The sequence below is a fragment of the Saccopteryx bilineata genome, chromosome 10, assembly GCF_036850765.1.
Source record: "Saccopteryx bilineata isolate mSacBil1 chromosome 10, mSacBil1_pri_phased_curated, whole genome shotgun sequence".
NCBI lineage: Eukaryota > Metazoa > Chordata > Mammalia > Chiroptera > Emballonuridae > Saccopteryx > Saccopteryx bilineata.
This window is the reverse complement of record NC_089499.1, coordinates 75,102,812-75,124,237: the sequence shown is the minus strand read 5'-3', so window position 1 is coordinate 75,124,237 and position 21,426 is coordinate 75,102,812. Positions and strand designations below refer to the sequence as shown.

General features: G+C 39.9%; 1 protein-coding gene across 8 annotated transcripts in view; it reads left to right on the top strand.

Annotated features, from left to right (window-relative positions):
* Positions 1 to 21,426, top strand: part of ATXN7 (ataxin 7) — a 156,331-nt gene that overhangs the window by 91,106 nt on the left and 43,799 nt on the right. For 7 of the 8 annotated variants that reach the window (XM_066245283.1, XM_066245280.1, XM_066245284.1 and 4 more), the window contains one exon: positions 3,339 to 3,443. The exons of the other annotated variant lie outside the window; for it this stretch is intronic. In XM_066245283.1, the coding sequence (XP_066101380.1) occupies positions 3,339 to 3,443 (105 nt within the window). The remainder of the gene's footprint in view (positions 1 to 3,338; positions 3,444 to 21,426) is intronic. 8 annotated transcript variants of the gene reach the window in all.

Below are 21,426 nucleotides of genomic sequence, written 5' to 3'. Positions count from 1 at the left end.
TGTACTGTTGCTGTTTGGCTCTGTTGACTAATGAGTTTGCCGACCACTGTTCTAGCTTACTTCCAGATATGGATATCTGAAAGTAAAGAATTTAGAAAGCTAAAATTAAAGTTACTTTAGATTTCCATAACTGGAGCTTGACTTCCTAGGTAGCATGGACAGGATCTAAGTACACCATCTTTCTTTCCACAGCGATTCTGTGTGTGCACAGGGCAGGCTTTTTAGGAAGATAGCTGTGCTAATCAGAAATGAAGAACTGAGCTCACAGGTAGTGCAAACCTGGGTTTTCATTCTGCTTGCACTTTCTTGCTGGGTGATATTAGACAAGTTCACATGCTCATTGGTAAAAGGAGGATTATATTCTATGATGAAACGTAAAGGTGTTTAGCATAGGGCCTGGCCAATAGTCCCACTGTTTTACCATTATGGTTTTCATCATTACTTCATCATCAGTTGCAGGTGATCTTAAGTAATTGAGGAAATTGAACTTTTTACAGAAGTACAGACTCCTGGTCCCTTACAGGATGACCCCTACTGTCTTAGTTTTATTAGTATTTCTGAGTTTAACAAAGGATCAAAAGAATCAGAGCAAAAAAGAACAATTTTCTACATAACCATCGTGGCCAGTTGAATTCCTATGACTTGCAAGAATTCGTACAGGTTTTTTTGTGTGGTGTGTGTGTGTGTGTTTTATGGGGTTTTTTTTTTTTGTATTTTTCTGAAGTGAGAAGCAGGGAGGCAGACAGACAGACTCCTGCATGTGCCTGACCAGGATCCACCCAGCATGCCCACCAGGGGGTGATGCTCTGCCCTTCTGGGGCGTTGCTCCCTTGCAACTGGAGCCATTCTAGCGCCTGAGGCAGAGGCCATGGAGCCATCCTCAGTGCCGGGGCCAACTTTGCTCCAATGGAGCCTTGACTATGGGAGAGGAAGAGAGAAATAGAGAGGAAGGAGAGGAGGAAGGGTGGAGAAGCAGATGGGTCCTTCTCCTGTGTGCCCTGGCTAGGAGTTGAACCTGGGATTTTCACATGCCAGGCTGACACTCTTCCACTGAGCCAGCTGGCCAGGGCCAGAAATTGCCTTATTTATAAAAGGATTGAGGGGACAGGTTGTCCTCAGAAGTATGTGGTATTTGGCAAAGTGGTCTATCTTAAACAGCATTGTTTTACATTGTATGCGATGGGAAACCATGCCAATCAGCATATTGCAGAGGCCTCAATGTACACTGAGATTACATGATTTAATGCTGTTAACTATTTAATAAAACTAATTGAGTTAATATTATTAATGAAACTGGTGGTTTCATATTTATAGACATTTTATACTTTTCAGCTATAAATTATGAATATTGTGCCATTTCTGCAATTCAGATTTTTCTTCTTATTTATTCTGTATTGGAGGTATTTAGCACAGGGCTGTATGGAACTTAAGGTAAACTACTTTGAATTTTTCCTTTATAAACGAAGTGTCAAGAAACTATAGCAATGGAAAATGGCTTATTATATGTTGATCATTGCATGGATGTAACCTTTCCTCTTCTCCCATATCTCCTATTTTTTATTCAATGTGGGCATGCCTTTCAAAGAAAATATCGCATTGTTTGGCTCTTATTTTTCATTAAATTACTAAGCGTCGTCACAGGAGTCAGCTGTCTACTAGACTTATGTTTTCTAATTAGTTTATACAGTCAAAGGAGTTCAGCCCTGACATCCCAAATTATTGGAGTTGGAATCTGGAAAGAATTTCTAGAAATCATATTCTTCTGTTCTTCAAGGGACCAAAGCCAAGCCATTGCAATGAGTCAGAATTGAAACCCAGTTCTTGATTTAAAGTACTTCACCTCTCTGTGAATCAATTTCCTCCTCTTTAGAGTCGGCTTATAATGGTACCTACCTAGGAAGTTGTGAGGTTAGAGTGAGACAGCAGAATGTATACGCTGCTCAATGCTGCCACTGCGGCCCAGAATCATGGTGGTCCCTGGTATAGTTCAGATTAGTAGCTAGCTGTCTGTGCAGTTCACGGTGACAGAAAATGTTTAAGAAAATCTGAGCTTTAGCCATGTGTCGATAGTTGATCAGTAATTTTATGTAGAGATTATCATCACTTTACATCTCCTCAGGACATTTTCTTTTTCCTTTAACACTACCAAGATCACCCAAGCTGGTAAAGTGTGAAATTAAATCTTACGTGAAAGAAAGCAGCCTGACCTGTGGTGGCACAATGGATAAAGCGTCGACCTGGAAATGCTGAGGTCGCCGGTTCGAAACCCTGGGCTTGCCTGGTCAAGGCACATATGGGAGTTGATGCTTCCTGCTCCTCCCCCCTTCTCTCTCTCTGTCTCTCTCTCTCTTCTATCTCTCTCTCTCTCCCTCTCTCTCTCTCCTTTCTAAAATGAGTAAATAAAATTAAAAAAAAAAAAGCAGATGCTGATCAGATTTTTAGATCTTTCCCCTTTAAACTTGGTCTAAAGTATTTGCCTAATTGACATGTGCTAATTATCTATTCATTGCAGTTATTCTAAATAGGGCATATAGTGTAAAATACTTGGTTAAACTCATCAATTTTGAAATATTTAAAAGATTTAGATCTGGATCTGAACTGTTAGCCCTGTTCCCTAGATTTTTGGTAATTCATGGTTAACCATATAACACCAGTATTGTTACTTTCACTTTTCATGTCTATAGAAGATAATTGAGTTTTATATTTGTCTTAAGTTTAACCTCCTTACTTAAGATCCAACTTGTATTTTACCCTGTTCTAGTAACTGAACTGAGATTAAAGTTTGAAATGCTGTGTTTGTACTGAAGTTATGTCTGTCCGGTGGCATCAGTGTGTAAGCAAAAAGACTAGGAAAAAAGAATATAAAAATAATTTTCTTTGTATTGTATACCAATGAAAACAGCAGTTTTACTCTTCGGAAAGACCTCTGCTTCCTTTCTTAACTGTTCCATAGAATTCAGAGGTCAGGTATGCATAGTTAAACAGATAAAAACCACTAGATGGTCCAGCTCTATAAATTGCTAAGCATTTTATATGGTAAAAATTCTTCCCCATAACTCTTGGTAGAGTACAAATGTATTCATTGTTTATATTTTAATTTATTAAATAATGATTTTGGGTGCATTTTATTTTAACCCTTTGTGTTTTTCTAAGCCTGATTCGATTTCTCTCTTAATAGTCACAGTGTGCCTATTGGTTTGGTTACTTTTAAACAGGCCTAACATTTATCCTAGTGCACTTTATCTTAAGGCTGCTCCTTTAGAAAATATTGCCACCCCAAGTGGTTTCCTATTGATCAGAACCAGATGAGTGAGTGATGCTCTCTTTCTCTGTTGTAGACATGCCAATATTTGGTCTCTGTCCAGCCCATGATGATTTCTACCTGGTGGTGTGTAATGATTGTAATCAGGTCGTCAAACCGCAGGCATTTCAATCACATTATGGTAAGTGCTTAATCATTTAAAAATTATTATTAGAGGGTAAAAGGTAAAACAGGATTAAACTGAAGGTCATCAGCCACCCAGGTTGGATATAATATTCCTCCCCTTGTCAGGAAGTAGGCTTTCTAATTTATTGAATGGGTTAATGCCTATCAGATGTTGGTGATTTTCTGAATTTTATGGAAAGTGATGTGCATTTTCTGATTTTTATTGAAATTGGAAAATGACTTTTATAAAATCTCTTTTGAAATTGCATCAGTATAGTAAAAGGTTTGTTTCTTGGGAGTTTAGTGGGTGGTAAAATTATAAATGCACACACAATATGGAGACATGGCCTTTCATTTGTTTGTTTGTTTTTTAAAGGAAATATGATTTTGAAATTTCTAGGTTCAGTGGTTCTAAATCTGTCTTGATGTCATGTCTAATTTGTGAATATGTTGAAACTGTGGCATCTTTCCTGTCAAAACTGCACATGTACTTAGAGTGATGCATTGTAACTGCAGGGGTGTCAGGAGCCCCTGAGCCATCCCTGGGCTTTAGCCTTTAAGCTTGTTACCTGAATGTTTAGTCATGAAGATTCTTTCGCATTGCCATAATGTCACCTAATATCTTTAACATAAAGTTCTGATCATAAAGCTTAGTTTTATATTCAGTTTGGTTCAATGAAAACTCAAAAGGATTTGAATACCGCCTTGTAGTATGATTCTCACCTCCATGAAGTTTAAAATCTAGCTAGAGAAATAGGAAAAATTAATTAGAAAGATTTTCAAAGTGACTGCAAGCTGTTTCCTCATTTTCCTCACTGCCACAAATGTAAGCTTGAGACAAAATACCAGTGAGGTACTCTCTACACTTGGTAGGTAGTGTTTAAGCAAAGCCTCTGAGGAGGTGACCCTGGGACCTGAGCCCTCAGTGATAAGAAGGGAGCCACCCACGTAACCACCTGGAATAAGAGCATTCAATACAGAGAGAAGAGCCGATGCACAGACCTGAAGAAGATAGTTCATGAAAGGAAGCAGAGACCAGAGAAGTCTGGCCATGTAGGCAGGGACCTGATCATACACAGCCTTCTAGGCCAGAGTAAGAAGAAGCTTTTGGGCTATTTGAGGGCCAATAAGGGAGGAACTCAGCCCCACCTCAGTCATACATTTTGGGAGAAGAGTAGAAGCAGGGAGAACAGTCAGAGGCAGGAGATGATAATAGACTAAGGCTTAGGTCAGGCAGTAGTGCTGTGGAGACAGCGTAGCTTTGAGATGCATCTTAAAGCTAGAACCTACAAAGCTTGCTGTCAGGACAAAGTTAGAAGAAGCATACCATCATAGTCAACATCCCACCATTTATTCCCAAGAAATAAATATTCTATATGATCATAAGATGGTTCTTCGAGTGTCTGCTTCTGGATGAGTCCCTGGGAAGGCACAGAGAGTGAGTGTTGAAGATGAATAAGATAGTGTCTTTCTCCTTAAGACTCAGGCGAGCATGGGAAAGCCAGTTAGTCAACTGCCAAGTATTTTGGAGTTAAGGTTTTGAAGCCAGACTAGACAGTTTAAATTTAAACTTGCAAGAATCAGAGGTTAATCTTTTGCTTTGAGCAAGTGTCCCAACCTTGGCTTCCTCTGTTATTCTGTGAGAATGGTAACAGCAACCTCCTAGGTTCTCTGTGAGAATTCGGTGGAACAGCATGGATAAAGCTCCTCATACAGTGCCTGACACAGACTAGGTGTGAGCAAGATGAAGGCCCAGCTGTGTGGGTGCAGGAAGGTGTGTGTCTAAAGTCATAAATTAGTCCAAGGTCTGAGAATACAGACCAACACACATGCTTCTCCTTGAGTGACTCAGGGAAGGTTTCTTAGAGCAAAAGCCTTCACCAAGGGCTATTCTGAAGAGTAGAATAGATTCTTTAGCCCATATGCAATTTCCACCCCTAATTTTTAGATATATAATACCTGTTCATTGTGGGAAATGTAGGAAATGCTTTTTAAAAATCACTTATAGCCTGACCTTTGGTGATGCAGTGAATAAAGCATTGACCTGAACTGCTGAGGTCACCATTTTAAAACCCCAGGCTTGCTCAGTCAAGGCACATGAAGGAAGCAACTATGAGTTGATGCTTTCATTTTGCGCCCCTTTCTCTCTCCCTCTCTCTCTCTCTTCTCTCTGTAAATCAATACATCTTTTTAAAAATCACCTGTAATACCCTATAATGGGGAGTGTTTTGATAGAGATAGACAGGGCCGCCACATAGAGCTACACAGTTTATGCACTGAACAAACTGTGGCCTCTGGTTGGGAGCAGGGGTGACACGAGCAAGTGCAGAAGCAGGAACTTCCAGGCTGTCTGGAATGTGCTGCAGAGTCTCCGTGGGGTGGAGCTGATGGACCTGCAGATGCAAGAGCTGTGTGCAGAGGCATGCTGGGCTGGCACAGACAGCCCCGTGTCCATCTGGCGCGTCTCTTCCAGGCGTCATTAGGGACCTCTTACCAGTTTTTAGCACCAGAGTGATGTGACTTAGTGGTCCTTCAGGATTGATGGGCAGAGTGAACTAGGAATGTGAAAAGTCAAGTTTAAGTCAAGGACCACTTAAAGGTGTAGCCTCTTCCAGGTCTTCCTGAGGCAGAAAGGGCACTTCGTGGTCCCTTCTCCCAGAAACACTTCAAGACAGTTGTGACAGCACATCTTATGGGGATTATTTCTTTATCTTCCTCTGTTTCTCTTAGCAGGTGGAGGAGGGGTCTTACCATCATATTTCTCCCCTTTTTTCTACCAGTACCTAATACACATAGTGTCTAAAGATACTCGTTGAATAACAAAGGCATTGTGATAACTTCAAATGTGTAAATGAGAAGGTGTGAATTTCAGGTTTACACACTCAGATGCCTTCTATGGCTGGCTATTCAGGAGATGCGACTGATAAAGCCACTGGGTGGGTGTAATGCTGGTAGCCGAGGCCAGGCAGGTTCACATTGAATTCGGCAGATGGTAGAGGAACTGTGGAGCCAGAAAGCATCGGGCAGGCCATTCCTGTTTATTGGAGGCTCTCAGAGACAGATGAGCAAATAAACAAAGGAAAACCTGCTTTTCACAATGGAGGGCAAGGGATCAGGAAAACTGCACCTCCTGATGGCCGGAGAGGGAGTCAGGGAACTGCACTTCACCTCACAGTGGCTGGAAAGTACCCATAGCTTTCCATAGAGACACACACGTGGCAGACCACTAATTGTGCAAAGTGCTTGCAGCCGGGAAACCAGCGAGCAAGCCTAACACAGCTGTTTTCCCCACAGTGGGAAACATTAAAGTTGTAGGAGAGAGAAGAGTCCTTGGCAGAAAAATAAAGGCCAAGTGCAGGATTCAGCTGGGAAATGTGGAAGGACTTCCATCTCTGAGGCAGCAGCCAAGGAGAAAAGGCTGATGGAATGGAGAGGCAGGTTGGAGATGGATAGGTACGAGGGAGGGCTGGGGGCAAATGCTTGAGCGTGAGGCCCTGGAGTGGTTGAGAGTGATTTGCATGCTCCCCAATACCAGGAATCATTCCAAAGGGGACAGTGTCTTCTTTCTTTGGGGCAGAAAAATGTAGTTTGGGAACCCACTTTTTGTTGTTATTGTAATTTTATTCTTACTTGTTTGATTTTCAAAGTTAACACCAAAAAAGTTTTTAAATTCAAACTCTTTCCCAGTGGTCATGGCTGTCCCCTTTTACCATTTTAAGAAAAACCTGTACCTGCCGAGGAAGAAATTCTGCTTTCTTATCTTTTGGTGAAAATGTATGGGCAGTCTTCTGTGAATTCATGCATTGCTGGTATTCACCTGTTGCTTTTAGGAACAAATGAGTGGTTGCTACGAAATCCGACAGGCCGTTCCTTTAAAACCACTTCCTCCAGGCCAAGGAAGGAGGGTGCCGTGGCCACAAGGCTTGTGAGCGGTTCATGTTGGTGGTAGTGTTCTGAATTGGTGAACAGCTTATTATCCAGGGTAGGAAGACGCTGTACTTTTTTACTAGCCGAGCTGCCTTTTTGGGAGTCCACAATTAACTCGTATTTCCACGTGAGCAATGATGGTAAGTGAGGTAATGTCATTTAGGCATTTCCTGTTTCATATCATCTTGATTGCTTTCATAGTATAGATTGCCTTTTTTCTTGGAAACTGCATAGTTATACCATGCTTTCCTGATGTTGTTTTAATGTTTTGAAATAGTCCAGCATGCCTCAGACTTCTCTTTTGTTACTCAGTATTTTTAAGAGCAAAGTGTGCTTACTACTAATAATATAATCTGAATCAATGGATCTTAAACCTGCTGTGCTTCTGAATCAAAGGGAAGCTTTCTAAGTAGGCTGCTTCTCAAAGCCCATCCTAACTAACCAGCTGACTGGCAGTCTCCCAGGATAGGACTCAGGAATCCGCATTCTGAACTGCTCCCGGGCTGATTGGGACCCGCAGGCTGGGAGGGGCGGCTTTGTGTTCCCAGTGCCTGGCATAGTGACTGACGCAGATCAGATCAGCACTCAGAGATTTGTTGGGTCTAGCAAGGGTGGCACAAAAGGAGGCCCCTATTTTTTTTAAACTGATTTTTAACTTTGTATTATGTGCTGGAAATGTCACATTAATCATCTGTAAAACTTTTAGTATGGAACAGGGCTGAGATGGTGGCATTCCTAGAGCCAGTAGCACCTTTTTTTGGAGTTGTTTAGTAAATTGGGGGTGTCAGTTGATCAGTTAGTAGTAAATGTGTCCTGAATTGACTACTGAATAGCGTAAAATGTGTAGTCCTATTTACATACATTTACTGTGGCTCTGAATAGGTAGAACTAGCTGGTAACTTGTGGATGCCTAAACCACTGGGGGGGGGGGGTGTTGAAAGAATTTCCCAGGTGATTCTGATAAGCTTCCACTGCTCTGTGCTCTGCTACTTCTTGAAGTTTGCTTATGAAGAATACCTTCATCTCTGGCCCTGGCCGGTTGGCTCAGCGGTAAAGCGTTGGCCTAGCATGCGGAGGACCCGGTTTCGATTCCCGGCCAGGACACACAGGAGAAGCGCCCATTTGCTTCTCCACCCCTCCGCCGCGCCTTCCTCTCTGTCTCTCTCTCTCCCTCCCGCAGCCAAGGCTCCATTGGAGCAAAGATGGCCCGGGCACTGGGGATGGCTCTGTGGCCTCTGCCTCAGGCGCTAGAGTGGCTCTGGTCGCAACATGGCGACGCCCAGGATGGGCAGAGCATCGCCCCATGGTGGGCGTGCCGAGTGGATCCCGGTCGGGCGCATGCGGGAGTCTGTCTGACTGTCTCTCCCTGTTTCCAGCTTCAGAAAAATGCAAAAAAAAAAAAAAAAAAGCAAAAAGAATACCTTCATCTCTCTCAGCCTGTCTTATGCAGACATGGGGTGGTGGTCTTTACCTAGGTGAAATAAATGAGGGATGTTAAGTCAGCTCAGACAGGTGCCATATTTAGACCCTCTGTGATTAATTTAAACCAGCTCGAGTATCAGCCATTGAAATACTTTGCCCCAGATTACTTAGGCTGCCCCACTTGTTCACCTTTTGGCTCAGGCCTGAGTCCCAGAGCAATGCCTCAACAGTGCCTCTGCTACCTTTTCCCAGCGTTAGTCAACTGGGTTCCATTTTTATGATTTGCTTACTTTATTCCACTTAGTATTTTTCTTTGAATCTAATCACTTTTATTTAAATAAGTTTTTGATGAAGAAAACCTTACTAGAACCATCAACAGGAAAATTAATGTTGTTTGCCCTAGATGGTAACTATAAAAATAAATACAGAGAAAAGATAATTAAATTCTTTGATGCTCTTGCCAGTGCTGGCCCTGAGCCCTGGGGCCTGCTCCCTTTGTTGAAAAGGAGATAACACATTTTAGGCAAGTGTTATCCACATGGTGGTGTGATGTTATCAGAAAAATTGAAAGAAATTTGGAAAGGGAGTCAGTTTTTACTGGCAATTCAATGTTATTGATGTTGGAGTGTGCTGGCTACTCCAGGTTTTGGGAAACACCAGTTCAAGCTGTTGGATTTGGTTTCCTCTTACACATATAGGGAGCTAGGTACTGAGCCAGCCCTAGCCCTAGCAAATGCCGTCCATACCTAGGAAGCAGAATTCCTGAATCTTATGTTAATCTGCAAAAGGAATACAGATAAACAGCCCTTGCCATTTGTCACTTGATTTAATGTATCGAGCCCCTACCACTTGCTGTGAGTGGCCTCAGTATGAAACATCTGCCCCTCCCTCAGACCTCTGTTCACAGGGAGGGCTGTCTTAAATGTGGTTCTTGCATAACATTGTGACAGAAGCTTTGACAGAAACACTGCTGCAATCTTATAGCTTTCTCCGCTTGCATATACTCTTGTTTTTCTAAAATGTAAAAAGAAATTACTCATACTTTTTTAAGCTAATTAATTGGGTTCAAAGAACATTAGTATAAGAGCAAAGGAGCCTTAACTCTGAGATCCGCCTGCCCTGGTGGTGGCGCAGTAAATAGAGCATCGAACTGGGATGCGGAAGACCCAGGTTCGAGACCCCAAGGTCGCCAGCTTGAGCACGGGCTCATCTGGTTACTTGGTCTGCTGAAGGCTCGCGGTCAACGCACATATGAGAAAGCAATCAATGAACAATTAAGATGTTGCAACGCACAACGAAAAACTAATGATTGATGCTTCTCATCTCTCCGTTTCTGTCTGTCCCTGTTTATCCCTCTCTCTGTCTCTGTAAACAAACAAACAAAAAACAACTCTGAGATCCAGTGGGCTGGTTCTGGCACAAGTGCTGATTCCCATTGTTGACAATTTCACATAGTTGCCTCTAATTAAGCTCATCTCCATCACAAAGCAGAGGTTTTGTTGTTGAATAAATAACATCCTCTCTTTTTTGCCATCTGATAGACTTAGACATGGAGTAACAGCTTCAGCTATTTTGAATGAGTTATTTTATTTGGTTATTAAGTAACTTTGTTTTGGGATAAAGAACAATTTTTTTTTCTCTCCAGTGTGCTAGCTACATTTGGTCACTGAATTTTTATAATCTAGGTATTTTCTACTTGGAAACATCAATGATAGTTAATCTTTTTAGGATTGCCATTCATTTAAAAGCTTACAGACTAATGATAATTTTTAATAGCACTTGATTTACAAAGCGTTTTGCATGTATTATCTCATTTCCTATTCTTAGAGACCGACTGAATGAATGATTTTATTCCCAGTTTACAGATCAAACTCCAAATTAAATTTTGTTCACACAAATAAAATGTGCCAGGCTGGTTTTTCTGACTACTTGTGTCTATTTCTCTTGTGTATAATAAGGCTGTATAGAGTTAAAAGAAAATCTAGAGAGGATATATGAATTCCACCTGTCACAAAACTGTCATTAGTGACATGTTCTAGTTCAGGTAGAATTTTAATTTTGCTTAAAGTAGCTGGTCAGCATTGTAAACCCATTACCTCAGAGAGAACATTTAGTAGCTTGAAGAGGTAATGGTAGTAGGTAGATATTTGATTTACAACAGTCCTTGGGTTTCTCTTCAGACTATTCTCCTACTTTATTTAACCCCAAGTCATAGTAGCGAGCCAAAGCCAAACTCCTCCCCTTTTTGTTCCAGCCTCATAATATTTTGTAGGAATTGGTTGGCATATTTATTTCTGCATTCAGTATAAGAATTGAAACTTGTTGCAGAGCCAAAAAAAAAATACTTCACTCTTCACTTTTGGAGACACATGCCAGGCCTTCCTCCAGCAGGCGGGGGTGGGCCAGGGAAGGGAGCTCCCCAGAGCAGTCACACCAAAACGTGCAGCATGTCAAGGTGGACAGTAGTTTCACTCTCAGAGGAAATTCCCAGTTGGCCATGTGACCAAAGTTTCTTGTCACTGAAATAAATAGCATGATGTAAAACACATGCAGTGAATTCCATTCTTCTTTGCAATAAGCCAAGTAGTGCTAATGTAATTTTATCCTTTTTTTCTGCTATATAATAGGCACCTTTAAGTGGTGTTATGCCATTTATAGGAGCAGCATTATCATATCTACATAGTTATAAAATGTATTGGTTTTTCCTCATACTTAAATCTGTGCCTTTATTTTTTTATCTTATTTTTATTAATTTTAATGCAGTGACATTGATAAATCAGGGTACATATGTTCCAAGAAAACATCTCCAGATTATTTTGACATTTGATTATGCTGCATACCCCTCACCCAAAGTCAAATTGTCTCCCATCACCTTCTATCTGGTTTTCTTTGTGCCCCTCCCCTCCTCCCACTCCCTCTCTCTCCTTCCACACCCCCTCCCCACCCTCCACCCCACCCCCACCCCCATTACCATCACATTCTTGTCTATGTCTCTGAGTCTCATTTTTATGTCCCATCTATGTATGGGTTCATATAGTTCTTAGTTTTTTCTGGTTTACTTATTTCACTTCATATAATGTTATCAAGGTCCATCCATGTTATTGTAAATGATCCGATGTTATCATTTCTTATGGCTGAGTAGTATTCCATAGTATATATGTACCAAAGCTTTTTAATCCACTCGTCCTCTGATGGACGCTTGGGCTGTTTCCAGATCTTCGCTATTGTGAACAATGCTGCCATAAACATGGGGGTGCATTTCTCCTTCTGGAACAGTTCTATGGTGTTTTGGGGGTATATTCCTAGAAGTGGGATAGCTGGGTCAAAAGGCAGTTCGATTTTCAATTTTTTTTTATGGATTATATATATATTTTTTATTTTTCTGAAGTTGGAAACGGGGAGGCAGTCAGACAGACTCCCGCATGCGCCCGACCGGGATCCACCCAGCATGCCCACCAGGGGGCGATGCTCTGCCCATCTGGGGCGTTGCTCTATTGCAACCAGGGCCATTCTAGCACCTGAAGCAGAGGCCATGGAGCCACCCTCAGTGCCCGGGCCAACTTTGCTCTAGTGGAGCCTTGGCTGCGGGAGAGGAAGAGAGAGACAGAGAGGAAGGAGAGGGGGAGGGGTGGAGAAGCAGATGGGCGCTTCTCCTGTGTGCCCTGGCCGGGAATTGAACCCAGGACTCGCACACGCCAGGCCGACGCTCTACCACTGAGCCAACCGGCCAGGGCCTCGATTTTCAATTTTTTGAGGAATCTCCATACTGTTTTCCACAGTGGCTGCACCAGTCTGCATTCCCACCAGCAGTGCAGGAGGGTTCCCTTTTCTCCACATCCTCGTCAGCACTTATTCTGTGGTGTTTTGTTGATGAGCGCCATTGTGACCAAATCTGTGCCTTTATTAATGTCAGTGTCTTTCAGTGTATTTACACAATAAACTGGCCATGATATTATCCATGGAGTTAATAAGGATTTCTTGAGTAGCTGCTGTCTATACTCTGGGCAGTGCTCTGCACTGAGCTGGACAAGCAGAGTCTTAGATTTCATGCAGCTTACATTCTATTTAGAGAGGGTAGAACAAGAAAGACAAAATCAAATAAAATAAGATTATTTCAGGTACTGATACATGCTAGGAATAATATGAGAAAGAATGGCCAGGGCAAGACATTTTAGATAAGGCTAGTCAAAGAAAGCCGCTCTGAGAAGTTGATACTTAAGCCCAGTAATGAAAAAGAGCCAACCATTTGAAGATCTGGAGAACCAGTGTTCCACACAGAAGTACAGAAAGCCTGAGGGGGAAATGGGTTTGGCAGAAAGGCCAGAGAGGAGGTGGGAAAGCAGTGTGCAAGGAGAAGGGGAGACCAGGGTAAGGCTGGAAAAGAAACGCTGGTGCCAGAGGATTCTGGGCTCTGCGGGCCACAAGAGAAACCAGGATTGGACCATGCAAGCAAGGGGGAGGGCAAGAAAGTGTCCTGATCTGACTCGGGATGGTCTGTGGAACACAGGGGTCAGTATTCCCAGCAGGGAGGCCGGTTGCTGGGCTACATAGCACTAGCGCAGGTGAGAGCTGGGTCAGGAGAGAGCTCAGGAAAGGTGGTAGTGGCAAAGGCAGAGAGGCATGGATGGAGTAGTAGTCTGCAGGGACACAGAAAGCCAGCCCGCAGCACTGCTGCTGACCTGGGGGCAAGAGATCTGGCAAGAGATCTGGGAAGAGAAAGGATGAGGAGTGATTCATGGAGGCTTTGCCTTGGGCAGCTGGATGGATTTACTCAAGTTGTGGATCATGGCTTTGTTCTTTCAATTTGTACATGACTTTTTTTTTTAATGAGGTGTCCCGAAACCTTGTTGTATTATATTTAGCCTATAGACATTTTCTAAATATTGTAGGGGTAGAAAATAATTACTGCAGAGATGCCAAAGTTTGGGGTCATTAATTCTCTTCAGATTATTTATTTATTTATTTATTGTAGAATAGTAATTTAGTCATATAAGCTAGAAAACAAAAGAGAATGTGTACACTTTTCTGGGACTTCTCATGCTCTCGTTTGGGTAACAAAAAGTTACTGATTAAAAAACAAAAACGTGTATTTTAATTTTTTATTGTTAACACTAGTAATATGCATTGTGAAAAAAGTAACCAACAACAAAAGAGGATAAATATGCAATCACAATGAATAAAGTTCCTCCACCTTATTTCAGGGGATACAGTTTGGGACAGACCCTGGGAAGCTTTCTAACCCTGAGCAAAGCAATATTTGGCTGCATACATCTTGTTTCCTAACACACATGAAAAACTAGATTTGTTATAAACCTACTTTTTAAACCGAATAATCTGCCTTATTGTCCTATGTTACGGAATATTACTCGACTTCCTTCTTTTTTTTTTTTTTATCTCTTAAATTTTATTTTATTTCATTTTATTTCAATTTATGCCATGTGGACTGGAGAACATAGAAAATCAATTATAGAGTAAGAAGACTGAGTGGACATAGGCTAGACATGAGTCCTGAAAAGACATTCCTGATACGGTCTATTCCTTTTATTTTTTTTTTTTTTTAAATAAATTTTTATTAATGGTAATGGGATGACATTAATAAATCAGGGTACATATATTCAAAGAAAACATGTCTAGGTTATTTTGTCATTAAATTATGTTGTGTACCCCTCGCCCAAAGTCAGATTGTCCTCCGCCACCCTCTATCTAGTTCTCTGTGCCCCTCCCCCTCCCCCTAACTCTCTCCCTCCCTCCCTCCCATGTCCTCCCTCCCCCCACCCCTGGTAACCACCACACTCTTGTCCATGTCTCTTAGTCTCATTTTTATGTTCCACCAATGTATGGAATCATGTAGTTCTTGTTTTTTTCTGATTTACTTATTTCACTCCTTATAATGTTATCAAGATCCCACCATTTTGCTGTAAATGATCTGATGTCATCATTTCTTATGGCTGAGTAGTATTCCATAGTGTATATGTGCCACATCTTCTTTATCCAGTCTTCTATTGAAGGGCTTTTTGGTTGTTTCCATGTCTTGGCCACTGTGAACAGTGCTGCAATGAACATGGGGCTACATGTGTCTTCACGTATCAATGTTTCTGAGGTTTTGGGGTATATACCCAGTAGAGGGATTGCTGGGTCATAAGGTAGTTCTATTTGCAGTTTTCTGAGGAACCACCATACTTTCCTCCATAATGGTTGTACTACTTTACAGTCCCACCAACAGTGAATGAGGGTTCCTTTTTCTCCACAGCCTCTCCAACATTTGCTATTACCTGTCTTGTTGATAATAGCTAATCTAACAGGGGTGAGGTGGTATCTCATTGTAGTTTTGATTTGCATTTCTCTAATAACTAATGAAGCTGAGCATCTTTTCATATATCTGTTGGCCATTTGTATCTCTTCCTGGGAGAAGTGTCTGTTCATGTCCTCTTCCCATTTTTTTATGGGATTGTTTGTTTGTTGTTGAGTTTTATGAGTTCTTTGTAAATTTTGGATATTAGGCCCTTATCTGAGCTGTTGTTTGAAAATATCATTTCCCATTTAGTTGGCTCTCTGTTTATTTTGATATCAGTTTCTCTTGCTGAGCAAAAACTTTTTATTCTGATGTAGTCCCATTCATTTATCTTTGCCTTCACTTCTCTTGCCATTGGAGTCAAGTTCATAAAATGTTCTTTAAAACCCAGGTCCATGATTTTAGTATCTATGTCTTCTTCTATGTACTTTATTGTTTCAGGTCTTATATTTAGGCCTTTGATCCATTTTGAATTAATTTTAGTACACGGGGACAGGCTATAGTCGAGTTTCATTCTTTTGCATGTGGCTTTCCAGTTTTCCCAACACCATTTGTTGAAGAGGCTTTCTTTTCTCCATTGTGTGTTGTTGGCCCCTTTATCAAAGATTATTTGACCATATATATGTGGTTTTATTTCTGGGCTTTCTATTCTGTTCCATTGGTCTGAGTGTCTATTTTTCTGCCAATACCATGCTGTTTTGATTATCGTGGCCCTATAATATAGTTTAAAGTCAGGTATTGTAATGCCCCCAGCTTCATTCTTTTTCCTTAGGATTGTTTTGGCTATTCGGGGTTTTTTATAGTTCCATATAAATCTGATGATTTTTTGTTCCATTTCTTTAAAAAATCTCATAGGGATTTTGATGGGAATTGCATTAAATTTGTATATTGCTTTGGGTAATATGGCCATTTTGATTATATTTATTCTTCCTATCCAAGAACAAGGAATATTTTTCCATCTCATTGTATCTTTTTCGATTTCCCTTAACAATGCTTTGTAATTTTCATTATATAGGTCCTTTACATTCTTTGTTATGTTTATTCCTAGGTATTTTATTTTTTTTGTTACAATCGTGAAGGGGATTATTTTTTTGAGTTCGTTTTCTAATATTTCATTGTTGGCATATAGAAAGGCTATGGACTTTTGTATGTTAATTTTGTATCCTGCGACCTTACTGTATTGGTTTATTGTTTCTAATAATCTTTTTGTGGAGTCCTTCGGGTTTTCGATGTATAGGATCATATCATCAGCAAAAAGTGATACCTTTACTTCTTCCTTTCCGATATGGATGCCTTTTATTTCTTTGTCTTGTCTGATTGCTCTGGCCAGAACTTCTAGCACCACGTTGAATAAGAGTGGAGAGAGTGGACAACCCTGTCTTGTTCCTGATTTAAGGTAGAAAGTCCTCAGTTTTATGCCGTTTAATAGGATGTTGGCTGATGGTTTATCATATATGGCCTTTATCATGTTGAGATATTTTCCTTCTATACCCATTTTGTTGAGAGTCTTAAACATAAAATTGTGTTGTATTTTATCAAAAGCCTTTTCTGCATCTATTGATAAGATCATGTGGTTTTTGTTCTTTGTTTTGTTGATATGGTGTATTACGTTAACCGTTTTGCGTATGTTGAACCATCCTTGAGATTCTGGGATGAATCCCACTTGATCATGATGTATTATTTTTTTAATATGTTGTTGTATTCGGTTTGCCAGTATTTTGTTTAGTATTTTAGCATCTGTATTCATTAGAGATATTGGTCTGTAGTTTTCTTTCTTTGTGCCATCCTTGCCAGGTTTTGGTATGAGTGTTATGTTGGCCTCATAAAATGTGTTTGGAAGTATTGCTTCTTCTTCAATTTTTTGGAAGACTTTGAGTAGAATAGGAACCAAGTCTTCTTTGAATGTTTGATAGAATTCACTAGCATAACCGTCTGGGCCTGGACTTTTATTTTTGGGGAGGTTTTTAATAGTTTTTTCTATTTCCTCCCTGCTGATTGGTCTGTTTAGGCTTTCTGCTTCTTCATGACTCAGTCTAGGAAGGTTGTATTGTTCTAGGAATTTATCCATTTCTTCTAGATTGTTGTATTTGGTGGCATATAATTTTTCATAGTATTCTACAATAATTCTTTGTATATCTATGATGTCTGTGGTGATCTCTCCTCTTTCATTTTGGATTTTATTTATTTGAGTCCTGTGCCTTTTTTCCTTGGTGAGTCTTGCCAAGGGTTTTTCAATTTTGTTGATCTTTTCAAAGAACCAGCTCCTTGTTTTATTGATTTTTTCTATAGTTTTTCTGTTCTCTATTTCATTTATTTCTGCTCTGATTTTTATTATCTCCTTTCTTCGGCTGGTTTTGGGTTGTCTTTGTTCTTCTTTTTCTAGTTCCTTAAGGTGTGAAGTTAAGTGGTTTACTTCGGCTCTCTCTTGTTTGTTCATATAGGCCTGAAGTGATATGAACTTTCCTCTTATTACTGCTTTTGCTGCATCCCAGAGATTCTGATATGTCGTATTTTCATTTTCATTTGTCTGTATATATCTTTTGATCTCTGCGCTTATTTCTTCTTTGACCCATTCATTTTTTAGAAGTATGTTGTTTAGTTTCCACATTTTTGTGGGTTTTTCCCCCTCTTTTTTGCAGTTGAATTCTAGTTTCAAGGCTTTATGATCAGAAAATATGCTTGGTACTATTTCAATTTTTCTAAATTTGCTGATATTGTCTTTGTGGCCCAACATATGGTCAATTCTTGAGAATGTTCCATGTACACTAGAGAAAAATGTATACTCTGTCGCTTTGGGATGAAGTGTCCTGTAGATGTCTATCATATCCAGGTGTTCTAGTATTTCGTTTAAGGCCACTATATCTTTATTGATTCTCTGTTTGGATGACCGATCTAGAGCCGTCAGCGGTGTATTGAGGTCTCCAAGTATGATTGTATTTTTGTTAGTTTTTGTTTTAAGGTCAATAAGTAGCTGTCTTATATATTTTGGTGCTCCTTGGTTTGGTGCATATATATTAAGGATTGTTATGTCTTCTTGATTCAACTTCCCCTTAATCATTATGAAATGACCATTTTTGTCTCTGAGTACTTTTTCTGTCTTGTAGTCAGCATTATTAGATATGAGTATTGCTACGCCTGCTTTTTTTTGGGTGTTGTTTGCTTGGAGTAATGTTTTCCAGCCTTTCACTTTGAATTTGTTTTTATCCTTTTTGCTTAGATGTGTTTCTTGTAGGCAGCATATAGTTGGATTTTCTTTTTTAATCCATTCTGCTACTCTGTGTCTTTTTATTGGTAAGTTTAATCCATTTACATTTAGTGTAATTATTGACACTTGTGGGTTCCCTACTGCCATTTTATAAATTGCTTTCTGTTAGTTTTGTATCTAGTTTGATTGTTCTCTTTTGTTTTTCTATCATTTGTTTTTGTTTGTTTGTGTTCCATACTTCTTTCCTCTGTTGCTACCTTTTTTAAGTCAAGTGTTTTTGTGGTGGTTTTTTCAAGGGTGGTTACCATTAAGTAATGAAAAGGGTACCTACCATATTCATTGTAGTACCCTATCTTATAAGTATTTCTGCACTTCATCATCCTTTGCTACTGTTAATCTCCATCCTCTCCCCCCTTTTTTTCCTTTGTTGTCACAGTTTAAGTTTGGTTTTATTGTGTTCTTGGTGGAGCTGTTACTTGTGGTGTTGTTTTCTTTTGTTCTTTGAATCTGGTTGGAAAACCCCCTTTAGTATTTCCTGGAGTGGGGGCTTTCTGTTGATAAATTCTCTCATCTTTTCTGTATTTGTGAATGTTTTTATATCTCCTTCATACTTGAAGGATAGCTTTGATGGGTATAGTATTCTTGGCTGAAAGTTCCTCTCTTTCAGGGCTTTAAATATTGGGGTCCACTCTCTTCTAGCTTGTAGAGTTTCTGCTGAGAAATCTGATGATAATCTAATAGGCCTTCCTTTATATGTTGTACTCTTCTTTTCCCTGGCTGCCTTGAGAATTTTTTCTTTGTCATTGGTTTGTGTCATCTTTATTATGATGTGCCTTGGAGTGGGTTTGTTGGGGTTAAGAAAACTCGGTGTTCTGTTTGCTTCTTGAATTTGAGGCTTTAGTTCTTTCTACAGGCTTGGGAAGTTCTCGTCTATTATTTGTTTGAGTATATTCTCCATTCCATTTTCTTTCTCTTCTCCCTCTGATATACCTATTATTTTATGTTATTCTTTCTGATGGAGTCAGACAATTCCTGTAGGGCTTTCTCGTTTTTTATTATTTTTGAGTCTCTTTCTTCTTCTCTCTGTTGTGCCTCAAGTTGTTTGTCTTCTATTTCACTAATCCTATCCTCAATCTGGGCTGTTCTGTTAGCTAAGCTTGTTACCTCGTTTTTCAGCTCGTGAATTGAGTTTTTCATTTCTGTTTGATTTGTTTTAATAGTTTCAATTTCCTTGGTAATATATTCTTTGTGTTCATTGAGTTGTTTTCTGATCTCCCTATATTGCCTTTCTGTGTTTTCTTGTATATCTCTGAGTATTTTTAAGATTTCTATTTTAAATTCTCTGTCATTTAGCTCCAAGGCTTCCAATATGTTAAGTCTTTTCTCCATAGATTTTTCCACATCTATTTGTGTTACCTCTCTTTCTTTTGTGTCCATAATATTCGATTTCCTCTTTCTTATTGGCATCTGAGGGTGGTCTTGTTGATAGCACTAATTAGAATGAAAAAAGAGTAAAAAGTAAAAAAAAAAATTAAAAAAAAAAAAAAGGTAAAATACCCCACAAAAAAAAACAGTAATAATTTATTATTTCCCCCTTTTTTTCTTTCTTCTCTTTCTCTCCTCTCCCCTCCTCAGGGAAATATTGTGCCTATAATGGAGGGCCTGATTTGGGGTGAAGAGTTCAAGGGACAAAAAAAGGGAGTAGGGACCTACTACATGCAAAAAAAAAAAAGGAAGAAAATTTTAGACAAGCATAAGATGATTTGCTTGTAAGTGATGGTTAACTAAGAGATATAATGAGAGGGATAAGAGGGAACCAGAAAAAATGACCAAAAAAAAGAATAATAAAGAAGAAGAAAAATAAAAATAATAAGTAAAAATCTGTTGTATTAAGTGGAGCGAAGACTAAATACAATGGAGACCTTGGGTTGGGAGGACCCAAAATGCCACAAAAATAAACAAACAAGAAAAAAACAAAAACAAAAGCAAAAAAGAAAAATAAAGCCAAAAAAAGCCTTGAGTCCCAAATTAACTAATTTGTTCGTGATTGAGGATTAAATGGGAGGAAAGTAAAACGAGAAAAGAAAAAACGAATAGAAAGGAAAAAATAAGAAATAAGAGAAAAACGAAGGAAGAAATAAAAAAGGAAGAGAAAAAAAACAAAATAAAGCAAATCAAAAAAAAAACAAAAGAGGAGAGAGTGAGAGTTAAGTGTTTTGAAGTATAACCTTAAAGGAGGGTGAGGATGAAGAAGAGAAATAAAATGTAACTGTTATGGGTAGTGTAGTTCAAGAAAAGGGAAGCATAAGATGGGCAGAGAATAGAAGGACCGAGGTGGAGGAAATAAAGGCAATAAGATAGAAGAAACAAACAACAACAACAAAAAAATTAGTGGAACAAGTTGTAAAGTCTGTGGATTTTTCTTGATTTTGAGAGGTTAACTTCTTCCTTTTTCTTTTCTCTCCCTCTTCCTGGTCGGTGACTCTGTACCCCAGGCTCTGCCCCTGTGTCACACTTAGGTAGGGATTTGCAGTTGATGGGATTCTATGGCAATGTCATATAATTGGCTTTAGTCTTGCTGGTAGTCAAGGCTTGTTGGCGTTTGCAGGGTCCAACGATGAGAGAGTTTGCTTTCCTGGATTCTCTCTCCTAGTCCCCCCTTTCTGAATTAGCAGCCTGGTGATCCAGCTATAAGGCTGCAACTGCTTCTGTCTGGGGAGTAAGAGGCTCAAAGAGCTGGGAAATCCCCACTCTATCCCCACTCAGTGCAAGGCTTTGGGAAAGGCTCTGAGAGTCAGGGCCTCCAGTTTAATCAGGCGGGGGTGGGAGTCAATTGTTGTCAAGGTGACTGTTCAGCGCCTAGCATTCTGTTGGACCTCTCAACCCAGGCTTTCCACACTTTGTAGCCTGTTTTGGCTGGGAAGAAGAGGCACTAGTCTCTGCTTGCGACTAGTGTAGTATAGATCTTATTATCTGCCAAGTCCCTCTTGTTAGCGTTTATCCCTGAATATGGAGGCTCTATCAATCAGAAGTTGCCCCCGCCCCTTTAGCGAGAGGCACTAAAAAATATGCCTCTTGTCTTGGATCGCTGAACTGAGAGAGATCTTATCAATTAGAACCGAGGGTGCGCAGATTTCATGGGTTAAGCTAATT